Raw genomic sequence first — 25,197 nt, forward strand, 5'->3', positions numbered from 1 at the left:
TACTCTTGCCTGGAGAATTCCATGGACAGAGGAGCCTAGTGGACTGTAGTCCACAGGATTGCAAAGAGTTGGACATGACTGAGTGACTAACACTAATTAAGCTGATAATATTATCTATTTTCGTAACACTACTAATATGTACATTCTGTAAGAGATTTTAATTTAGAAAATCTTTGGGTTTTATTTCTGAAAAATAGTTTATAAGCTCCCACTTGATTTCTGAATTTAATACAGTAATTACATTTCAACAACTATTTGAAAATTAATATCACATTAAGAATGAGAAAAACATATCCTTGACTCTCAGACAAGAAAAAGTGATTTTGCTAGGGCCTTTATTGGGTACATACATTGAAAGCTTGGTGGTTCCAAGAAGGGTCCCAAATTATTTCTTTTGAAATAGCTATTCAGAATATTAAGGGCATATTCATTATAGGAAATGTTTGCAAATTTAAATTGCTTGTGAATATTTTGTAATAATATGGAAAGTGCTTATGCTAAAATCAGCTTTTAAAGCTCTTTAATGTTTAATATAGTATATGTTAAAAAAAACTTTTACATGAAATTTCTGAAAAGGAATATATAAAAATTTTAAGTGAGGATACCTTTGGGTGGTAGGGCTATGAGTGACTTTTTTCATCCTTCTTTTCTTTATATTATAGAATTTTATAATGGAAATATATTACTTTCATAGCAGAAAACTTTATTAAAAATTAGCCAATGATAATAAAGTCTGGAAATCTTTTCCCCATTAAAAAAGAATAGGTTCAGATAATTGATTACTGTAATAACTACCCCCTACTAAAAAAAACTTAATAAACCATACACATTGTTGCTGTTGCTAAGTTGCTTCAGTCGTGTCCGACTCTGTGCGGCCCCATAGTTGGCAGCTCACCAGGCTCCGCCGTCCCTGGGATTCTCCAGGCAAGAATACTGGAGTGGGTTGCCATTTCCTTCTCCAGTACATGAAAGGGAAAAGTGAAAGTGAAGTTGCTATGTCGTGTCCAACTGTTATTAAATGACTGAAATCTTCTTTCTTCACCATTTAGAATTTTTTCAAAACACAATGAACCTCTCGATTCCAAGAATTAAGCCCACATAAGTAATAGTGTACTTATTTATTTCTAGTGGCTATCATGAAGAGTAGACTAATCAAAGGAGTTGAAAATTCTTATGATTGTAAAGTGTATACTGGCGAATAATCAGAAGATAGGCATGTTAATCCTGATATTACCTTAGCTACTAAGCTCATCTGGCAAGCTGATCAGGCTAATGACTTTGTCTGGATCTCACCTCCCACTTTTATGATAATCAAGAGAAAAAAATGTTCCCTTGATTCTTTCAAGCAACAGCATTCTGTTACTTGTACATGGCTTTCACTCCTAACTTTGCCACTCCGTACATACATAACCCAAAGCAAATTCCATAATCTTGTTGGCCTCATTTTGAAGTGGTGAATGAGCTGATTTCTAATATCCCCTCCAGCCCAAAAAGTATGTGGTTTATGCAGAGTATTAAATGTTGTGAATATAATCTTAAGAGATTGTAACAGGAAAACGTCAAAAGCTCCTTTTACAGTGTCAGAATCTACAAGGTCAATCCAAATGTTGTAAATGCTCCTGCCTCCTTATTTTGTCTGATATGATCAGAAGGCTTAGAACTTTGTGTGCAATTATTTACAGCCTCTCTTTGAGAAACAGGAAACTACAGTATTTGAGTTGCTTTTCTAAGTAAGCTCAAGTCCTTGTTTGTCCTGGTGTTTAACTCTGACTTGTAGTGATCACTGAAATTGAGCTTTAACTGAAGACTTAGGAATTAACCACTGTTGAGGATGCCTGGAAATTACTTTGCCAAAAATAACTACATGAGTACTCTGGTTATAGTTACTGCACTACACCGCCATGTGAACTTGCTATTTACTGTTCCAATGAAATTTAATTGTATATCTACATTCAACTAGTGGAGGAGTCTATCTTAAAATGAAATAGTAGCATTTCTTAAAAAAAGAAGTCAGAGGTATTGCGCGTCATCTTTAAATGGGTACTGGATTCAATTCTAGTGTTTAATGTCTGTTTGTTTTGGTGCAAGTTTCTCAAACTGTCTAGTCACTGTCACCCAGGCCTTTCAATTCTTTACAGTCCCTAACTTATAATAAGGGCTCAGAATAGTTCAGGTAGCTTGTGACACCTACCTCACAGAATTGTTCTAAAGAATGAATTAGGCATGTGAAAAATTTTTTAACCATAAAATGCTGTCCACATGCCTATTATTGCTACTTGCTAGCATTGTCAGTAAACTCATCATACAGAATACATAATGCTTATTTAATATTTGAAGCATCAGATTTATGAAGTTTTAATTTGTGAAATATGGTTCTCCTTTAGTGTCTTATTGAGGCATATTGCATTAATATATTTATTGGTGTTAACTGTCTTTGCTTTCCTGGAATAACTCCTACTTTGTCATAAATTATTTAATTTTTGAAACTTTTTCTTTAAATAAAAAGACTAGAAAAGACTATGTATTTAAGACTATCATTGAGCTGTAAGTTCTGCTACAGATATATCCCACACATTTCAATGTATAGTACTTTGTCTCCAATGTCACAGAGATTATATTGTGACTTGCCATAAAACTCATATGTGTTTCACGGGAGAGATGTTTTTAAAATGTATAAATGCCCACTCCTGTCTCTCTTTTTAAAATCTGCAACTTACTTGTTGAAGAAACCAGGTCATTTGTCTTATGATGTTTTCCACGTTCAGAATTTGGCTGACTGCATCCTGTGGTGCCACTTAACATGTTCCTTTATCCTCTATTTCCTGTAAATTGATTGTTAAATCTAGAGACTTGATCAGATTTGGGGGAGATATTTTTGATAAGAATATTTCATGGGTTGTGTTGTATATTTCCATTAGCAGACATGTAATAACAAGTTACCTTTATTGATGTTAGCCATCAATAATCATTGCCAGTATCTTTTTAAATTGAGGTATAGTTGATATATCACTCTACAGCAAAGTGATTCAGTTATACATATATATAATTCTTTTTAACATTCTTTTCCACTATGGTTTATCACAAGACGTTGAATATAGTTCTCTGTACTATACAGTAGAACCTTGTCGCTTATCCATCCTATCTAGATATAACAGTTTGCACCCAAACTGCCACTCCATTCCTTCCCCACCCCTACCTTCTCCTTGGCAACCACAAGTCTGTTCTCTATGTCTCTGAGTCTGTTTCATAGATTCATTTGTGTCATATTTTAGATTCCATGTATAAATGATAGCATATGGTATTTGTATTTCTCTTTCTGTCTGACTTAGTATGAAAATCTCTAGGTCCATCCATGTTGCTGCAAATGGCATCGTTTCACTGTTTTTGGGGGATGAGTAGTATTCCATTGTGTGTATATACCACATCTTCTTTATCTATTCATCTGTCGATGGACATTTAGGTTATTTCCATGTCTTGTCTATTGTTGGTAGTGCTACTGTGAACATCACTGCACATGTCTTAGTTAATTAAGAGTTATAAAACAATTATAATCTGTAACAAATATTCTTGTAATTAGTAGTTGAGATATTGCTAAAAAAAGCCAGTTTTCCTATGTCAGCTATTTGTCTCTCGCAATAGAATTCATTCAGAAACGCAGGATAAAATGTGATTCCCTTAATTTTTAAAATAATGGCCAATGAGAATCAGTTACTTTTTAGTAGTATTATGAATTCATGGAATTAAACATGTGTGTTATGTTTCACTTTTTTGAGTTATTCTTATGATGTCCAAATTGTCCTTACTGTGGCCAGGAGAAACCGTATCAGATTGGTTCCTGAGATGGTTCCTTTTAGTGGGAAATGGGATTTAGAAACAGTCTGGGCCAGGGTGACTCAGGGGTACTGGATTTGTTGTTTGTAGGCCCTTTCAGTTGACATTAGAAAATACTGTTTAGAAAATGAAATGTTAACTATGCAACATTGAGGCTTCACATTTGCCATTCTGATTAAAATATGGTTTAATTTCAGCACTATTGACATTTGGGGCTGGATAATTCTTTGTTGTTGGGGGGCTGTCTTGTGCTTTACAGTATTATTTAGCAGCATCACTAGCCTGTACCCAGTAGATCCCAACAGCACATTCTCTTCACCCTAACTCAGTCGTGACACCAAAAATTGTCCCTAGACATTGTTAAATGTCCTTGGGTGAATGTGTGTGTGTTTGTATGTGCAAAATCACCCTCAGTTGTGAACCATTGGATTAGAGAAATAAAATTTTTAAAACATTTAACAGAGTGCAAAGTAATTATAATGAATCATGTTTTGGAGAATTAAATACTTCATGATGGTTTAGCTCTGAGACAAAAAAGTATAATTCAAAATCAACAAAGAGACAAACTGTATGATAACAACGTCCTTTTAAAAGTAAAAAGTGTCTTTTTTACTTCTAAAATGTTGGTAGGTGTGTATAAAACCGACTCTGAGTCACTACAAAATGGGTTTATGTCCTGGCTCTGTCATTTCCTGACCTTTGCCCCAAGTATGTATCTTAGTTTCTTTAAGCTTCAGTTTTCCATACTGTGGAACAGGAACAATAATAAGAAATGTGCTTGCTGCTTTGAGTTAATTAAAATATGAGGTGCCTGGTTCATAGTAGACCATAGCTAGTAGCTTTTACCATTAAATACAGTTATCAAGGAAAAGTAATCGAGAGAAACCTCAGAGGTGAACATATAACCCTGTGAACAAAAGTAAGGTGCTTTTTTTCTATTTTAGAGTCCTGCCAAATATCACAAAACCTAGACCTTATGAAGGATAAAGAAAGTAAAGGGTTTTTCAGCTTATTTCAACGCAGTAAGAAAAAGCGGGAGCAAGTACGTATTTTCTTATGTAGTATTTTATAAGATTCTTCTAATCTGTTTTTAATTGCATGTGCTTTTTACCATGGAATTACCTGTAGATTTTGCCTTTTCATTCTGTATTAGACTGTCAGTGCCCCTGCGACTCCTCTAGTAAGTAAGCACCGGCCAACTTTTACAAAGAGCAATACCATTTCCAAACAGTATATTTCAAACACCCTGCCGTCGGATGCCCCCAAGAAGAGGCGTGCTCCACTGCCTCCAATGCCAGGGTCTCAGAGTGTCCCCCAGGAACTCGCGCACATCCAGGAGAGGCCAGCTTCTTGTGTGGTGAAATCCCTGAGTGTGGATGAAACAGAGGAGGTATGTACATTTGTTTTGTTTGTTTTTTTTTTTTTGATATTTGAAATACTACTTTATTCTGATTCTAAACGAAAAGGAATGGGAATGACAGTAACAAACAAGATTCCACCTCTCAATATTGTCATGTGACTATAGCAGTCTTATATTTGAAACTCGAGGAAACAACTGTGTTCCAAAACACCTAAATATGCAGGTCCAAAAAATGAAGGTTTTTTTTTTTTTAAACTGTTTGTATTTTTAAGATGGGGAAGGGGACCATCCATTTTTCCTCTTAACTAGTCCTTTTCTACATAGGCTGCTAATAGTAACATTTACTCATATGTAATTAGATGAATGGAGAAGGCAATGGCAACCCACTCCAGTACTCTTGCCTGGAAAATCCCATGGATGGAGGAGCCTGGTAGGCTACAGTCCATGGGGTCGCGAAGATTCGGACACGACTGAACGACTTCCCTTTCACTTTTCTCTTTCATGCACTGGAGAAGGAAATGGCAACCCACTCCAGTATTCTTGCCTGGAGAATCCCAGGGACGGGAGCCTGGTGGGCTGCCGTCTATAGGGTCGCACAGAGTCGGACACGACTGACGTGACTTAGCAGCATATGCAAGCGAATACATCATCTGTAAACCTTAAAGTCCTGGTTTATTAAGGCCCAGCTGGAGGTTCTTGCTTGATGCATGTATTAGGAAAGGAAATATTTATTTTTGAACACAACTTTTTTTCTTTTTGTTAACAGCAATACAGTCTTTACGTTACTTTCATGGGTTTCTAACTAGATACAGTCAGGTCTTGACCTGACTGTCAGATTCTCAGGGGGTGTGCCTGATACATATATAGTCTATTATCAAAAAGTCTTTATATATAAAATACTACAGTTACTATCATATACTTTGATGTTCAAGGCACTGTTCTAGGTATACCTTTTTCCCAAACATTCTCACTATTACTTCTCTTTAATCCCAAATTTTCCTGGAACATTCTATTTTGTAGAAATCCATTTGCAAACAACTTTTCATGTCTGTAATGTCTGTACATTCTTTGCTTTATTCAGGTGAATTATATTTGACGTTTTAAGTAACTGTGATTGAACATGAGATCATATATTTTGTTGCTTGGAGTTGACAATTGTTTTAAGTAACTTAGAGCAAATTTTATTTTGAGGTATTTGAGAAAGTCAGTTTTCTTGTGTCTAGTTGAAGGATTTTGTTTCTGCCTTAGAAATTTAGTAAATTCAATGCTCAAGAAATTAACCCTTCTCAACTAATAAACTTTTTTGTATTTTCTTAATCTTAGAGATATTTTAACTATAGTTTTAAATTGTAATTTATAAACTGTCATATGTGTGTTTAGAAAGTAACAACTGGATTAGATAGAAATGAACTTAAAAAATGCTGAAACTCAGTAGTTACTTAGAAAGTCATTTATTAAGCTGTCTTATTATTTCTATAAGGCTCTCTTGTCAAATGGCTGTGGTATAAAATCTCATACATCAGGAAGATTTTTTCAAATTATAGAATCATGTACTATAGAATTTTCCAGGGCAAATGCTTGGTGGTTGGGTTCAGTCTTTAAAAATATGTGGGAGTGCATTAGTCAGGCAAGAGGAACCCTGTTGAAAGATGCAAGGAATGTGAGGACTGTTGGTGAGTCTGGGCATGCGCAAGAAACAGAGATTGAAACGGAGTGAGAGAAGCAGGGACCCCACCTCAGGGTCAGAGACTTCATTTGTGACCATAACTAGTTTGTACTTCTTCATAGCAAGTCATTTAAAAGGTAGCACTTTCAGGATCATTTTATATTTTTAATTACCATAAAACTGTACTGTAAGAGTACAAATTATTACACTCTTGAGTGGTTACCAAAGTCTGTCTTTTCCTTTATATAGAAATACATCTTAGCCCATGCTCACAAACCTTTCCAGATGATTTCATCCAATCTATTACAGTAAACCTCCTTTGTGTTTGGAGCCTAAAGAGGTCTACATTGTCTTTCTAAAAGTCAGTTTCTTAAAATTCTAGGCCGTATTACCAGTGACCTCACCAAAAACCATTTCTTTTGATTCTCACTCTCTGTTTTGTGACCAGTCGATGCCCCCATGTTCAAGACTAATTTTTTTTTTTTTAGTTTGTTGCCTTTGGAAAATTAGACATTTTTATATAATTTTCTAATTATTTTTTCCTTTGATCTGGACATCTGGTTAGTTCTTTGATGTATTGTTTAGCAGGATCTGGAATTATTTATTTTTCCCTAGAGAAGCTGAAAAATCATTTTTAAAAATTTATTCATTACAAAAATTCTTAACAGTGAAGCTGTGGTTCTGTGTGTGAGTATGTGTATGAGTGTGTGGACATGCACACATGCATGCTCATATGAGTTCATGCCTTCCGAGGCATCTTACCACGTATTTCCTTAACAACTTCGCCATATTTAATGGGATAGATCACCCTTTAGTCTTATTTTTTCTCTCTTCTGTCGTCCTAATTCTCTTTTTATAGATCAGCTCTCTCTTTTTTTTTTTTTGCCACAACTTCTTTACCCATTTTCTAAATTTGGAGGTGCTTGAATCCATGACGTTAGTCTATGTCTACTCTTTCAGAGAAAACATCTATTCTTTTCTGAGTTCTCAGCTGTAGTGTTTGGAATAATGTCCCCCGAAAGATAAGTCCAAGCCAAAAATCTAGAGATGAGAAAGCCCTGGACTTAAGTTGGGCCCAATTCAGTGACCGGTGTTGTTACAACAGCAAGAGGGGAATGTTGTTTAGTCACTCAGTCATGTCCAACTCTGCAGCCCCCTGGACTGTAGCCCACCAGATACCTCTGTCCATGGGATTTTCCAGGCAAGAATACTGGAGTGGGTTTCTGTTTCCTTCTCCAGGGATCTTTCCAACCCAGAATGGAACCCACATCTCCAGCAATGGCAGGCAGATTCTTTACCACTGAGCCACCAGGGAAGACTTAGGCACAAAGACACAAAGGAGAAGTCATGTGATGAGAGATGGAGATTGCAGTGGCTTTGCCACAAGCCAGAGAATTCCAGGAGCCTAGAGGAGGCAAGGAAGGACACTTCCGCCACTGCTTCTGAGGGATATGGGCCTGCTGACACCTTGATCTCAGACTGCTAGCTTCCAAAACTGCAGCAGAATAAATTTCTGTTGGTTGAAGCTACCCAGTCATGGTCATTTGTTCCGGTAGTCTAGGAAATGAATACATCAGCTTTGTATTCCAATCCCAATATCGTTCCACTTGCAGTTTGAACTCATGGCTGTTTATTGACTCCTCACTGCCTGGTTGTTGTTTAGTTGCTAAATCATGTCCAACTCTTTGAGCCCCCATGAACTGCAGCACGCCAGGCTTCCCTGTCCTTCACTATTTCCTGAATTTACTCAAACTCATGTCTGTTGAGTCAATAATGCCATCCAACCATCTCATCCGTCACCCCTTTCTCCTTTTGCCTCATTCTTTCCCAGCATCAGGGCCTTTTCCAAGGAGTCAGCTGTTCACATCAGGTGGCCAAAGTATTGAGCTTCAGCATCAGTCCTTTCAATGGATATTCAGGGTTGATTTCCTTTAGGATTGACTGGTTTGATCTCCTTGCTGTCCACGGAACCCTCAAGAGTCCTCTCCAGCACTACAGTTCATTGAAAGCATCAATTCTCCAGCATTCAGCCTTCTTTATGGTCCAACTGTCACATCCATACATGACTAATGAAAAACCATAGCTTTGACTATACAGACCTTTGTCAGCAAAGTGATGTCTCTGCTTTTTAATATGCTATCTAGGTTTGCCATAGCTTTTCTTCCAAGCAGCAAGCTTCTTTTAATTTCATGGCTGCAGTCACTGCAGTGATTTTGGAGCCCAAGAAAATAAAATTTGTCACTGTTTCCAGTTTTTCCCCATTTATTTGCCATGAAGTGATGAGACTGGATGCTATGATCTTCATTTTTTTTAATGCTGAGTTTTAAGCCAACTTTTTCACTCTCCTCTGTCACCTTCATCAAGAGGCTCTTTAGTCCCTCTTCGCTTTCTCCCATTAAAGTGATATCATCTGCATATCTGAGACTATTGATATTTCTCCAGGCAGTCTTGATTCCAGCTTGTGTCTCATCCAGCCTGGCATTTCACATGATGTACTCTGCATATAAGTTAAACAAGCAGCGTGACAATATACAGCTTTATATACTCCTTTCCCAGCTTTGAACCAGTCTGTTGTTTCATGTCCAGTTTTAACTGTTGCTTCTTGTCCTGTATTCAGGTTTCTCAGGAGACAGGTAAAGTGGTCTAATATTCCTGTCTCTTTAAGTATTTTCCAGTTTGTTGTAATCTGCACCATCAAAGGCTTTAACGCAGTCAATGAAGCAGATGTTTTTTGGAATTCCCTTGCTTTTTCTGTGATCCAGCAGATGTTGGTAATTTGATCTCTGGTTCCTAAATCCAGCTTGTACATCTGGAAGTTCTCAGTTCATGTACTGCTGAAGCCTAGTTTGAAGGGTTTTGAGCATATCCTTGCTAGCATGTGAAATGAATGCAGTTGTGCAGTAATTTGAACATTCTTTGGGATTAGAATGAAAACTGACCTTTTCCAGTCCTGTGGCCACTGCTGCATTTTCCAAATTTGCTGACACATTGAGTGCAGCACTTTAGCAGCAGCATCTTTTAGGATTAAGAGCGCAACTGTTCCATCACCTCCACTAGCTTTGTTTGTAGTCATGCTCCCTAAGGCCCACTTGACTTCACATTCCAGGATTCTGACTGTAGGTGAGTGACCACACCATTGTAGTTAATTGGGTCATTAAAGCCTTTCTTGTACAGTTCTTTTGTGTATTCTTGCTACTCTTCTTAATCTCTTCTGCTTCCATTAGATCCTTGCTGTTTCTGTCCTTTATTGTGCCCATACATTGTATGAAATGTTTCCTTGGTATCTCCAGTTTTCTTAAAGAGCTCTCTAGTCTCTCTCATTCTATTGTTTTCCTCTATTCCTTTGCATTGTTTGCTTATGAAGGCTTTCTTATCTCTTCTTGCTATTCCCTGGAACTCTGCATTCAGCTGGGTATATCTTTCCCTTTCTCCTTTGCTTTTTGCTTCTCTTCTTTTCTCAGATATTTGTAAGGCCTCCTCAGACAACCATTTTGCCTTCTTGCATTTCTTTTTCTTGGGGATGGTTTTGGTCACCACCTTCTGTACAATGTTAGGAACCTCCATACATAATTCTTCAGGCACTCTGTCTACCAGATCGAGTTCCTTGAATCTATTCATCACCTCCACTTATAAGAGATTTGATTTTGGTCATACCCGAATGGCCTAGTGGTTTTCACTACTTTATTCAGTTTGAGCCTGAATTTTGCAATAAGGAGCTGATGATCTGAGCCACAGTCTGCTCCTGGTCTTGTTTTTGCTGACTGTATAGAACTTCTTCATCTCCGGCTACAAGGAATATAATCAGTCTGACTTAGGCATTGATCATCTAGAGATCAATGTATGTAAAATCAATCTCACTTTTTTCTCCCAGTTTGAAAAGCTCAAGATGATCTCTGATGTTCTTTCTTTTTCTTTCCACATCCACTTAGTGACTAACCGTTGAATTTCTCTTCAGTGTCTCCTTGTCCCTTTCTTCCATTCCCTCTGCTAAAGCAATGCCTCAGGGAAGTCTAGGGCCAGGAATGTAAGTAGAAGGTCAGTACTTAGTTTGTCTTGCCCCTTGTCGTCTTCACAATATGAAGGATGTGGCAAGCTGCCACATTTATATTTTATAATTGTCACTTTTCAGTTCAGAAACTTTAGATAACTTTCTCTGTTATTTTCCAGGCATTCAAGGCCCTCTACACACAGTTTGGTGGGTGTGAAAGGCTCAACACACATCTCCGCTCCTCTCTCCCCTTTCTCTCTTTCTTTCTAGTTATTTTGAGGTATAATTGACAAATAAAATTGTAAGCTATTTAAATACATTGTAGCAATTTGAAATACATTGTGAAAGAATTCCCACTATTTAATTAACATATTATCGGAGTTTTTTTGGTATGAACATATAAGTTCTGTCTTAGCAAATTTCCATTATATAATACAGTGTTGTCAACTATAGTCACTATGTTTCAATTAGATCCTCAGATCTTATTCATCCTCTAGTTGAAAGTTTGTCCTCTTTTATCAATTTCTATTTCCCCATCCCCCCAGGCCCAGGTAACCTCTTATACTCTGAGTTTGATTTTTAGATTCCACATGTAAATGATACCATGCAATATTTGCCAGTCTTTGGCTTATTTCATTTACTGTAATGCCCTGAAGGTCTATCTATATTGTTACAAATGGCAGGATTTCCTTCTTTCTCATGGCAGAATAATATTCCTGTGTGTGTGCATATGTGTGTGTATCATATATATATATATATTATATACACACACATATTTAACATATCACATCTTCTTTGTCCTTTATCCATACATGGACACTTAGGGTGTTTCTATGTCTTGGCTATTGTGACATGGGAGTGTAGATATCTCTTTAATATCCTATTTTTGTTTCCTTTGAATACATATCCAGAAGTATAATTGCTGGATCATATGGTAGTTTCTATTTTTAATTATTTCACTGACCTCCAAATTGTTTTCCATAGTGACTGCACCAATTTATGTTCCTACCAAGAGTGCACAAGGATTCTCTTTTCTTAACATTCTTGTCAGCACATATCTCTTATAGTCTTGATAATAGCCATTCTAACAAGTATGACATGGTATCTTATTGTAATTTTGATTTGCACTTCCCTGATGATTAATGATGTTAAATACCATTTCTAATACTGATTGACCATCTGTAAATCTTTGTAAAAATATTCAGTTCCTCTGCCCATTTTTAAAATTGCATTTGTTAGGCTACCAAGTTGTATGAGTTCTTTATATATTTTGGATATTAGCCCCTTACCAGATACATGATTTGCAAATACTCCCTTTCTGCAGGTTGCCTTTTCATTTTGTTGGTGGTTTCTGTTGCTGTACAAAAGCTCAAGTTTTTTTTTTTTTTTAAATGTTAATTCCTCATCATTTTCAGTATGCTTCTAACTCTAACCAGAAGATTTGAATCACTTGTGCAAAAACCCTGTTTCCTATGCTTTTAGAATAGAGTAATTCCCCCAGCTTCATCTTTATCCCTCCTCACTAATTCAAATATACCTTTCCTTTACCTGCTTCATGGAGAATTTTTTAAAGATTCCAACATGGGATGATCTTACTTTCTCTGAATTTGTCTCTCTTGTGTCTTTATGTTTCATTTTAATTTATGTGTATGTTTAAGTAGTATATTCCTATGATATATATTTCTAAAGATGAAAAGGAAAATACAGTGAAAATTCTTCTTTCCAACCTTGCTGCCTGCCAAATTCTTATGCCTAAAGGCAACCAATAACAGTCTTGTGTATTCTTCCAGCCTGACTATATGTATATATATTCAAGTCAGTATTCAACCTACATATGCTGTTAATTTCTCAGGCAGTCATATGCTACATGTATTATGTTATACCTCACTTGTTGATACTAAATGATATATTTTGGATTTCCTTATCAATACATAAAGGGCTTCCCTTTTTAAGATTGCATAATATTCCATTGATGCATATAACATGTTATGGGATAGACACCCCATCCTCTAAATATAAACATTAGTTTATTGTTTAAAGCTTATAACATCGTTAAATTCTCCCTTTTTAAATTCTCAACCAGAGGATGGGATTTGTGTTTCCCAGAGAAATTCTGTAACACAGTAGGTGTTCAAGAGAATTGATAAGTAAACTTTTAACCACAGTTTCACACAATCAGGTACAGGATATACAATGAAAATGTCAAATAAAATTCTAGTATTTCATGGGTAGATCTGGTAAATTTTCAGAAGTACTTGGATGATTTAAACATTGCTTACATTTACTTTTAATAGTAATTGGCTCACATAATTCTTGGCAATATTTTTCCTAAGCTTTTACAAAGAAGCCAGAATTATGGCAAGGTTGTGTTAAAAGCTTAAGGACCAACAACTAAAATGTAGTGTGCATTACATAATGCATATAATTAAAATTCTCTCCTGAATTGAAATTTCTTTACAGTGTCAGATGAAAATATTCAGGAAATTCAGCAAAGCATATAGTCATAATCACTGTAGACATTTTATATCTGTTTTAACAATTTAGTTTTGAATTTGAAATTTTTAAAATGCACCGTTTTTACTGGTTAAAAGTAATACCAAGCTGGGAAAAATTACTGGAAAAAAATAAGCAACAAAATAATTTCTAAGTCTGTGAAAATTTTGGATACATCCTTGTCCTATGATTTTCATTGTTTAGGTGGTAAAATAAACCACAAGGGTGCGCTGTTTAACAGAACTATAGCATTCTGATTTTTCCAGTTTTTTCCCCCAAAACATCCTTTGAATAAAGCCGAAAGAAAACATTGGAAATAGTTACAATATATTAGAAATAGCAAATGCTTATCTCTTGTGGGTGAACTACCAGGAAACAAAGCTAGAGAGAGAAATAACAGTAATGTGTGAGAAAGTGATTTATAGTTAGCACAGTTTTATTCATTTTGAGTTTTTATTTTAATGTTCTTTGGTAATCACTGATATTCTATTTGCCTTAGGCTTAGAGATAAGTCAGTCTGTCTGTAGCTTGGAAAAAATGTTGCTAACCACATATATTTTATACTTTTTGGCAGTCTATATTTAATAATTTGCTTCATTCCTCTAAGGCATTTCTCAGTACTGGCAAATTAAGGTATTTGGATAGTGATTTTGGAGCATCAACTGAAAATATTCACATAAAAGGCTGTTGATTTTCTGAGCTAATTTTGGCAACCAGTCGTGCAGTTTCCAAAGAGAACTCAATGATGATCCTATTTAGTAAAATAATTTATCCTAACCTTTTGGGGGAACATTTCTGCATCTAAAATTCTTTCTATCCATCTATAGCATATATCTTAAAAGACTACATAATTTACTGTCACTACTACAGTGTCATTTTCCTTGTAAAGGTGAAACACCTTGTCTTTTATGGAAATGTTCATTTGGAAGAGAAAACCTATCCAATTAGAAATTTTCTGGCATTTTTTCTTGGTTCTTTTAAAGCATTTTTTGAATATAATTCTGCCTGAAGATGTGAAATGCCATTTGTGCAACAACATATGTTAAGAGCTGGCCCATGCTGTCATTTCATGGACTAGATCACATGTATCACTACATAAAATGCACATAATTTTTCAAATAAGGTTGTCCTTGACTTCATACATGACAGAAGTCAGAAATGCAGTGGTATTGACTTAAAAGTGACTTAGAATTCTGGGATTGAAACTAAGTTCAGAAATCCAGTTTCTGACCCACGTCTGCTGACCAAGTATCTGTGAAGAGGACATTTAATGAAATCAGTGGCCAAAGGATGTCCTAGTATTATTGACAAGTTAACCTTTTATGCTTATTTTACATTTGAAGAAGTGGAAGGAGAGTTGGACAGAAGCTGCAGTAATCTTGACCCATAGAATCCAAAGAACCTTTCAGAGAATTCTTCATACATTTGGTGTGGCTTTGCTGCTTGGATGTGTGTGTATACAACAGAAAACTGCTTTTCGTGGGCTACTAGCATGACATCTCATTTTCTTTAGGATATTGACTTTTGGCTGGAAACACAATAAGGAATGCTTTTGACTGGGCATTTCACTTGGTCTCTTTTTGCTTTCTGCTGCAGACAAACACTCAAATGTTGAGAAACTGAAATTCTTTGCCATATAGTCTTATGCAAGTGAAATATAATACCTAGAGTGTTAGTTTTTTAACAGCTGATTTTTTTTTAAATACTTGACATTTTTCATCTTCTACCCAATTTCGTCTTTTAATATTTATCATGCTTTACAAGCAGATGAGAGGTTGTCATACGTTTATGAAATGTGCAAGCATATATTTGGTCTTAGCTTCACTTAATGAGTTTAATCTAGTCATTTTATGCAGAGGCATTAAGGTTGTTGTAATAGAGCATATATTTATAATTTTTCAGAAATATACCCCTTTTTAATTTTTTTCTCCAGGTTATCTCGTAACATTTGATTTTCACCTCCACTTTCCACTTATTATATAGAAAGTGGACCACACATATAATTCTCCAATTGCCTAGGAACAGTGGTTGCCATGGCATTTTCAGCTTGATATACAGTATACAGCTGTCTGTACTTCCAAAAATATGACTTATTTCATTGAGCAGAGAAATGCACCAGCACAATAAAATATTTAATATGCTTCCTCTTTTAAGGTTTTCACAGATACAAGACATACTTTGCATTGTAGTTTCATCAGATCTTGAAAGGGTCATAATCACACAAGGGCAGAAATAATGACTAATGTTTATATAACATTTGCTAATATTTCAGACAAAGCTCACTTTATTCATTTAATGCTCATGACATTCCTCTGAGTAATTACTTTTCTGCCAGCTTTACCTCTGACCTAAATGCAAAGAACTAAGCACATTATAAAGTTGCTAAATTTTAAAGAAGAGTACTATTCAAGGAACAATAGGTCATTTGTGGAATTAGTGGGGATTTCACGTCCTTATCTAGTTTGCCTCTCTATGTATTCTGAGTGGATAAAATATCATTGAGGAACTACCCTGGTGGTCCAGTGGTTATGACTCCACCTTCCAATGCAGAGAGCACAGGTTCAATCTTGGATAGAAGAACTAAGGTCCCACATGCTGCAGGGTACAGCCAAAACTTTTTTTTTTTAAGTGTTATAGAAAATAATCAGTGTTAGGGGTATTCCTTTACAAGTTCTTGTAGGACGAAGCTTTCTTAGCCTTTCTACCACTGTGATATTTGGGAACACATGGTTCTAAAGACATGCCTTTGTCTGGTAACCAGCATATTAACAGAGGTCAGAGTGGAGAGAAGCTGGCCCCTTTCCTGGAGCTGCAGTAATAAAATGGTGGGGTCACTTGGATAATGGCGGCCACACAGCCTGAACTCTCTTCTGGGATGAACTGAGTTGGTCCTAGTTTGTTCCCTTGATTGTTCCTTTACTCTGGTAGAGGCCCTAATTCAGTTACCTGTAGAGTATTCTCCTGCCCTGCCTGTAGACACCCCTCTGTCTTGATCACTATGACCACAGAGAACCACAGTTACCACCGTCCTCTTTTTAACTTGATCCTGAGCTCTGCTTTCTCCTGGTTCATCTTGTCTTTTTTTCATTCAAGATATACTACTTAGGCCCATATCTTCAGGCATTTAAAAAAAATGTTATAAGTAAGGGATTACCACTAATAAGACTTGATTACATATTTTCTCAAAATATTGGAGGGTGGATAAAATGGAAGCAGATGGCCTGAAGGAGAGAAATGTAAAACCCTTGCAAGAACAGGTATACAACAGGTTGCAAAATTTGTGTTTTAGTTTTGTTCTCATATATGTGGAGAGGGCTGGAAAGAATTATTTTGTGGCAGAATAAACCCTAGCCTGGCTTAGAGAGAGTCTTCAATCTGCCAGAGGTCTCTTATATTCTTCTTTGTTTTGGGGTCATTTTTCTCATTGTCTTCTTCATCATCTTCTACCTTGAAGGAGAAGCCATTGAACTTTGTGGCTTGGGTTTCTCCTCTGTAGAATAGGTTTTGTAACAAAATTTCCAGAAGTCCTTTTCAACTCTAGTATTATAAAATTGTTTTTTGTTAAAGTTGTTGAGTCATTTAAAATCGAGCTTTAACAAATGAAAGTGCTCTGTTGTAGAGATCTTTGGTTTGGTCAGTGTTACACTAGACAGTGATATCTAGTCTTGGTATTATTCATCTAAAGATTTTTGAAACCTGAAGAAGGATAGCAAAATAAATCATGGGCTAACTGAGATCTTTCTCCTTGAACTCTTGATTGTAACACAAAAAGCAAATATATGTGTTTTGAGCATCCCTTAAAAGAGGCTGAAGGTAATAAAATTTGAGGAAGATAACACAGATGTTATTATCATTGACTAACAGTGAGTTTGCCACTGTATGCCAGCAAATTTGGAAAACTCAGCAGTAGCCACAGGACTGGAAAAGGTTAGTTTTCATTCCAATCCCAAAGAAAGGCAATGCCAAAGAATGCTCAAACTACCACACAATTGCACTCATCTCACATGCTAGCAAAGTAATGCTCAAAATTCTCCAAGTGAGGCTTCAACAGTACGTGAACCATGAACTTCCAGATGTTCAAGCTGGATTTAGAAAAGGCAGAGGAATTAGAGATCAAATTGCCAACATCCGCAGGATCATTGAAAAAGTAAGAGTTCCAGAAAAACCTGTACTTTTGTTTTATTGACTATGCCAAAGCCTTTGACTGTGTGGATCACAACAAACTGTGGAAAATTCTTCAAGAGATGGGAAGACCAGAGACCACCTGACCTGCCTCTCAAGAAATCTGTATGCAGGTCAGGAAGCAACAGTTAGAACTGGACATGAAAAAACAGACTGGTTCCAAATAGGGAAAGGAGTACGTCAAGGCTGTATATTGTCACCCTGCTTATTTAACTTATATGCAGAGTACATCATGAGAAACGCTGGGCTGGATGAAGCACAAGCTGGAATCATGATTGCTGGGAGAAAAATCAGTGACCTCAGATATGCAGATAACACCACCCTTATGGCAGAAAGTGAAGAGGAACTAAAGAGCCTCTTGATGAAAGAGAAAGAGGAGAGTGAAAAAGTTGGCTTAAAACTCAACATTTAGAAAACTAAGATCATGGCATCTGGTCCCATCACTTCATGGCAAATAGATGGAGAAGCAGTGGAAACAGTGACAGACTTTATCTTTTTGGGCTCCAAAATCACTGCAGATGGTGACTGAAGCCATGAAATTAAAAGACACTTGCTCCTTGGAAGAAAAGCTATGACCAACCTAGATAGCATATTAAAAAGCAGAGACATTCCTTTGCCAACAAAGGTCCATCTAGTCAAAGCTATGATTTTTCCAGTAGTCATGTATGGATGCGAGAGTTGGGCTATAAACAAAGCTGAGTGCCAAAGAATTGATGCTTTTGAACTGTGGTGTTGGAGAAGACTCTTGAGAGCCCTTTGGACTGCAAGGAGATCCAACCAGTCCATTCTAAAGGAAATCAGTCCTGGGTGTTCATTGGAAGGACTGATGTTGAAGCTGAAACTCCAATACTTTGGCCACCTGATACAAAGAACTGACTCATTTGAAAAGACCCTGATGCTGGGAAAGATTGAAGGCGGGAGGAGAAGGGGACGACAGAGGATGAGATGGTTGAATGGCATCACTGACTCAATGGACATGAGTTTGAGTAAACTCTGGGAGTTGGTGATGGACAGGGAGGCCTGGCGTGCTGTAGTCCATGGGGTCACAAACAGTTGGATAAGACTGAGCGACTGAACTGAACTGAACAGTGAGTTTAAAACTAGATGATTCTAAGACAAATGCTTTGGCGGGCTTGGCCACGCAGAATCCTCTGAAGAGATTTAACTTGTATTAACTCCAAAAGTCACAAGTGAAAGGTGGTAGTAGTCATTTAGACACTTGTAAGTGGATCCAGCTCTAATCTCATTGTTACCTCTTGTAGAATTTATTCCAGGGGATTGATAGAAGCACCTTTAAAATTAGCAGAATAGATGCCTGCTTATATAGTGTGGATTTGAGAGCTCCAGGCTCTGAGACTGCTTCCCTATTTGTCCTTTCCCTAATTACAGTTGTCTGACATTTGGAATATCACCCCTATTTCTTACACTCCTTCACTGATATGACTTTTTACAATCTAAGTTGACTAAAGCAAGCTTAGACTTTCAGTGCTATCAATGAAGAATCTTAAAACAGGATTACAGAGAGAATAAAACAGAATATATAAGTTCTAAATGTTTAGGAGTCTTGACAAAGTGCTGCCCAAGGGGGAAAAGGGTATAGAAAAAGCAGGATTCAAGGCAGCAAAATAAACTTGCTCTCAGTTCAGTTCAGTTCAGTCGCTCAGTCGTGTCCGACTCTTTGTGACCCTGTGAATTGCAGCACGCCAGGCCTCCCTGTCCATCACCAGCTCCCGGAGTTTACCCAAACCCATGTCCATCGAGTCAGTGATGCCATCTAACCATCTCATCCTCTGCCGTCCCCTTCTTCTCCTGCCCCCAATCCTTCCCAGCATTAGGGTCTTTTCCAATGAGTCAACCCTTCGCATGAGGTGGCCAAAGTATTGGAGTTTCAGCTTCAACATCAGTCCTTCCAATGAACACCCAGGACTGATCTCCTTTAGGATGGATTGATTGGATCTCCTTGCAGTCCAAGGGACTCTCAAGTGTCTTCTCCAACACCACAGTTCAAAAGCATCAATCCTGCAGCACTCAGCTTTCTTCACAGTCCAACTCTCACATCCATACATGACTACTGGAAAAACCATAGCCTTGACTAGACAGACTTTTATTGGCAAAGTAATGTCTCTGCTTTTAAATATGCTATCTAGGTTGGCCATAACCTTCCTTCCAAGGAGTAAGCATCTTTTAATTTCATGGCTGCAATCACCATCAGCAGTGATTTTGGAGCCCAAAAAAATAAAGTCTGACACTGTTTCCACTGTTTCTCTATCTATTTCCCATGAAGTGATGGGACCAGATGCCATGATCTTAGTTTTCTGAACGTTGAGCTTTAAGCCAACTTTTTCACTCTCCTCTTTCACTTTCATCAAGAGGCTCTTTAGTTCTTCTTCACTTTCTGTCATAAGGGTGGTGTCATCTGCATATCTGAGGTTATTGATATTTCTCCTGGCAATCTTGATTCCAGCTTGTGCTTCATCCAGCCCAGCGTTTCTCATGAGGTACTCTGCATATACGTTAAAAAAGCAGGGTGACAATATACATCCTTGACGTACTCCTTTTCCTATTTGGAACCAGTCTTTTGTTCTATGTCCAGTTCTAACTGTTGCTTCCTGACCTGCATACAGGTTTCTCAAGAGACAGATCAGATGGTCTGGTATTCCCATCTCTTTCAGAATTTTCCACAGTTTATTGTGATCCACACAGTCAAAGGCTTTGGCATAGTCAATAAAGCAGAAATAGGTGTTTTTCTGGAACTCTCTTGCTTTTTCGATGATCCAGCGGATATTGGCAATTTATTGCTGAAGCCTGGCTTGGAGAATTTTGAGCATTACTTTACTTGCTCTAGACCCACCAAAAGATAGCATGCTGTGTGAAAAATCATCATAGACAAAGAAACTGGCATGTATGCTTTCATCCAGTACAAGTCAAAGCTTGTGTGCATTTGTCGGTGTGAGTGTATGCAAGTATAAGGTAAAGGTTGGACAACAAAATTTCTAGGAGGTAACCTGTATTTACTGAAATTTATAGTAATATTTCTTTTTTTTTTTTCCTCGTCAACATATGCACTGTTTGAATCTCATGGGAGATTGTGCTAACTTTATGATCAAATCAATAATAAAACCGATTTCTTTGTAATAAGAAAAACCTACCTTCAGAGCTTTGCCTATTTTGAAATTCAATAGAATATCTTATACTTCTATATTATATTCACTCTGGTATAATAGTTATGTTTAAAGTTTAGGAAAACTGATTTGTTGTTTAAGTTGTAAAAGTATTTTAGAATTCTATCAAGAGTTAAGAGTTAAGAATGCCCATTATACAGAGTGAAGTAAGCCAGAAAGAAAAACAACAATACAGTATACTAATGCATATATATGGAATTTGAAAGATGGTAACGATAACCCTATATGCGAGACAGAATAAGAGACACAGATGCATGGAACAATTTTATGGACTCTGAGGGAGAAGGTGAGGGTGGGACGTTCTGGGAGAATAGCATTGAAACATGTATATTATCGTATGTGAAACAGAACACCATTCCATGTTCGATGCATGAGACAAGGGCTCAGGGCCGGGGCAATGGGATGACCCAGAGGGATGGGATGGGGAGGGAGGTGGGTGGGGGGTCCAGGAAGGGGAACACATGTAAACCCATGGCTGATTCATGTCAATGTATGGCTAAAACTATTACAATATTGTAAAGTAATTAGCCCCCAACTAAAATAAATAAATTTATAAAATTAAAAAAAAAAAAAAAAGAATTCCCTGGAGGTCCAGGGGTTAGGACTCCATGTTTTCACTGCAGAGTTCAGTTGTTGGTCAGTGAACTAAGGTCCTGAAAGCCATGGCTCTGGCTTAAAAAAAAACGTTAAAGCATGACCTTCAGTTAAGTGGAAATTTAGTCATTAGGATAGAAATGATTAATCCATAGTAAATTAGGAAAACCTAATGTCAATTATAAGGTATTATAATATTTTACAGCATTTATTGAGAGTGTCCAAATTGGAGAAGGATAATGGGAATCTGTGCCTAATGAAGAAAAGAAAATTATATGAGTTTTAAGACAATTTTAAGAGATTGCTTAAGTTCTCTCTAACCCAACCCCACTGTACATGGATAATCGTATTATAAACAAACTAAAATCCAAAAGCTTCTAATAGAAACATTTAACAATGTCATTGAAGTTGAATCACTGTATTTCCATCCTTTGATTTAGTCTTTTTATTTTCCTATTTGTATTCTTCTCTTTTAACCAGAATATATTGATTTCAGTGATCCACATCTTATAATTCAACTGTGAATAATCAGTAATTTAATAACTACTACAGTGCTAGTACTAAGTAAATCTATTGAATGACTTTCAATTCTGTTTTCTTCAACTAAGTTAACTTTTATTTTGAACCAGTGAATTCTGATCTGGATGTGAATTATGAGGGATTAACTATCTGGCATGGTTTTCATCTTGACCTTATCACTTTCATTAGTGAATTCTGTTTATGCAGTAATTGTTTTTTTTCACAGACAATAAAATTCAGTGAGGTACATTAGAGGTGTAGTTTTTGCTGAAGGCAGGCAGACTTAGTGACTCTAACTAAAATAAATAACTGGAGATCTCTAATCATAAACCAAAGCATTTTTCCCATAGTAAGAAGAAACCTGTCTGCTTTCTTGTTTTGTAAATCCTCTGGACTTAAATATAATCTGATCTCAGCTCCTTTTAAAAATTTCCATCATAATTTGAACAAACGAAATGTACCTTGGCTAGCTGGTAAAAACTAAAGACAGTTCTAAGCAGTTCTTTTATTTTAAATGTTTGCACTAAATGTATGAAATATTTCAGATTTATATACTTTAATACACCCCCTCACTAAGATTTAACAAACTGGTATTAAACATTTAGCTTTTATTAAACTCCTTTAACGTATGATGAAGGTATGATGAAGCTGCCTGAAGTGACTTAAGGTGGAGTTTTACACACAGTGGAATTGGTTCGTGCAGTGGACTAAGCACTAGTTCCTGTAGTTGTTTGAGGTTGATTATAACTGAGATTGACTCTAGCAGGACTCCCACCACCACCAGCACTAAAGAAAGGACCAGTCTTAAATACCTCCTTTTATCTATACTTTTTACTCTAACCCCTAATTATAACTGTCATTTGCTTATCTTATTTACACTTTCACATACTTGTAAACAGACAAATTAACGTGTCATAACATGAGCTACTATTTATGGAGCAGGTACCCTGTACTACATGCAGCACTCAGTGCCTGACACAGATCATTTCACATGAGCATCCAGCCCCAATGAAGCAGGTACTGTTACTTTTCCCACTTTGTGGAGGAGGAGGCAGAAGGTTGCAGGGACAATAAATACTACGCTCTCCTGGTGCAAGCCCTGGCATTGACTCCAAAGCTCCTGTGTTTGGTAACCATTACATTGCCTCTCTTCCAGCTTGCAAACCCTCTGTAAACTTTTCTCCAATTAGATTCACACTCAACATCCTGGGTAGCTCAACCCTGATGAATGAAAGAGTAGAACTACTGGGAGTCGATTAAGGAGCATATTCCTGAAGTGCACAGAACACAATGCCCTTCCTCACCCTTTTTTATTTCTTTAATATTTTATATGGGAACTCATGATGTGTTTACTTAAATAACTGCATTAGTTTAGTATGTCTGTTTTTTAGAAAGCTTGTGTACTGGATCTGTATAGTCTACAAGTATCCCAAGGTACATGCCAGTTTTCTTGGCTACAATCTATTTAGAAATACCTAGATCGTCTACCTTAAATGCCCTTTCTTTTTCTGCAGGTTTTTACCCAAGAGAAATGTTTTCATATAGGATCCAGGGGTTTCTTCATTTTAATGTTAATAGCGGTATTTTAATTAACACGAAATAAGTCCAAGTTTGATTTTCTCTTGGCTGCTGCTTAGCTGATTAAAATTCTTTTCTAACAGCCTCTAAACACACACACACACACACACATTTAAAAACCCTAGTGGCTGTCTCTTATAGGACAACCAAAAATGTATATGAAGCTATTCTTTGAATGTTAATATCATTCATATCTCAGAACGAAAGTAATATTCCCATCACTAATTGAGGCTTATTTTTTAAACTCACCATTCTTAGTCCTTAAAAAATCTTGCCTGGTCCATCTTACAGCATTTGTTAAGTTTACATTTTTGTCATCAACTTAGTAAGCTCTTACATTAATTATAGCATGGAATCTAGTGATACAGTTAACATAAGTTGACCTGGTCACACACAGTGATGATCATGTTCTCTTCAAAGGTCTTTGTTCTTAAGCCTGTATGACCCATGTGCTGGTCTAGAAACACAAGTGCATTTGCTTTCATTACACACCCGTACAATAGAGGAAGGGGGTAAATCTTACAGAATAAGGTTATAAAACATGTGCTCCCCGCAAGACATTCATGGCTTTGCCCTTCTAACATGCATTCCCTCAACTGTCTTCACAAATGCAATTAAAAATAGCTTAACATTTGTGATGCTGAAATATGTATATTTTGATAAATTTTAAATTATTTATCCATAGAAATATAAATATCCTGTACAAAAGAAAAGTTAGCTTATTTTAAGACCTCTAGGGTGATAAATGAAATACATGAGTTTATTTTTACTCTGTCTTTGAGTTATTAGGTCCATATAAATTTGTGAGTCTCTGTATATACATTTCTTCCTTTTTTTATTTCTGTGCTATCTGCTTTATTATATTATAATGAAATTTTAAGAGCTCTAACTCTTAAACAGATATAGTTGTCTGAGAAATTCATGTTGTGACTGCTTTTGTCAGGTCATAGAAAAGACCAATAAATGACTGTGGCTGGGAACTTGACCTGAAGGGGAACATAAGTTGTTTTCAGATGATGCGAAAGCAATCAGTCCAGAGATGGGAAACATGATGTCAGCGTAGAACTTGGAGGAAGCTCAGCTGCTGCCATGACTTCATGCATTCACCAGTTACTTACTGATCACCTACTGTGTTTCTACTGATGAACTAGGTCTGTGATAGGAATGAGGCATACGTGAATAGGGCTTTACAGAAGTAATCTCATCAAGAAATAAAATGACATTTTTACTGCTTTTGATATTTTAGATCAATGTTTCAAAAAGTGAAGTGCCTCATTGTTTTAGGAGAATTTTTGGCCTTCTTCCTAACCATCCCTAAATTTGTTACTTTTATAAGATGGCAAGTGAACATTTCCAAACACAGATACATTATCATAAGAAAGTTTTTATTTAAACTTTATGTTCTACTCAAAATGACATTTAAATACTGCTGATTCATCACTACATTCCTTTCTCATCTCTTTATCATCAAGGGCCTTTCTCCTAATTATTTAAAGGCCCAAGCAGCATATGAGTGAGGACCCACCCATATGCCTATCCAGGTGAGGTGTGTGTGTGTGGGGGGTGACCCTCTGATTTTAATCAGAATTGGCTTTAGTGACTCTGAATCAAAATCTGGGTTTGGGTGGAAGGCTGTAACTCATTTCATGCTGGATTTTGGAGACATCTAAAGGGTTCTGTAGACAGGACCAGAGTAATGCGAGGAGAGGAGACTGATGGTTGCAGCTATTTATCAACTGGTACAGAAGTCTAATGTTTCACTTACTGATAAGGTCAGCTTGGTGCCACCCTGTCTGGCCCCTTG

At 36.7% G+C, this 25,197-nt stretch overlaps 1 protein-coding gene across 1 annotated transcript in view; it reads left to right on the forward strand.

Annotated features, from left to right (window-relative positions):
- Positions 1–25,197, forward strand: part of COBLL1 (cordon-bleu WH2 repeat protein like 1) — a 187,180-nt gene that overhangs the window by 137,657 nt on the left and 24,326 nt on the right. The window contains exons 7-8 of the mRNA XM_081581254.1: positions 4,776–4,873; positions 4,985–5,221. Coding sequence (XP_081437380.1) covers positions 4,776–4,873; positions 4,985–5,221 — 335 coding nt within the window. The remainder of the gene's footprint in view (positions 1–4,775; positions 4,874–4,984; positions 5,222–25,197) is intronic.

This window comes from Giraffa tippelskirchi, chromosome 3, assembly GCF_054371585.1.
Source record: "Giraffa tippelskirchi isolate mGirTip1 chromosome 3, T2T-mGirTip1v1.2.pri, whole genome shotgun sequence".
In the NCBI taxonomy this organism is placed as follows: Eukaryota; Metazoa; Chordata; class Mammalia; order Artiodactyla; family Giraffidae; genus Giraffa; species Giraffa tippelskirchi.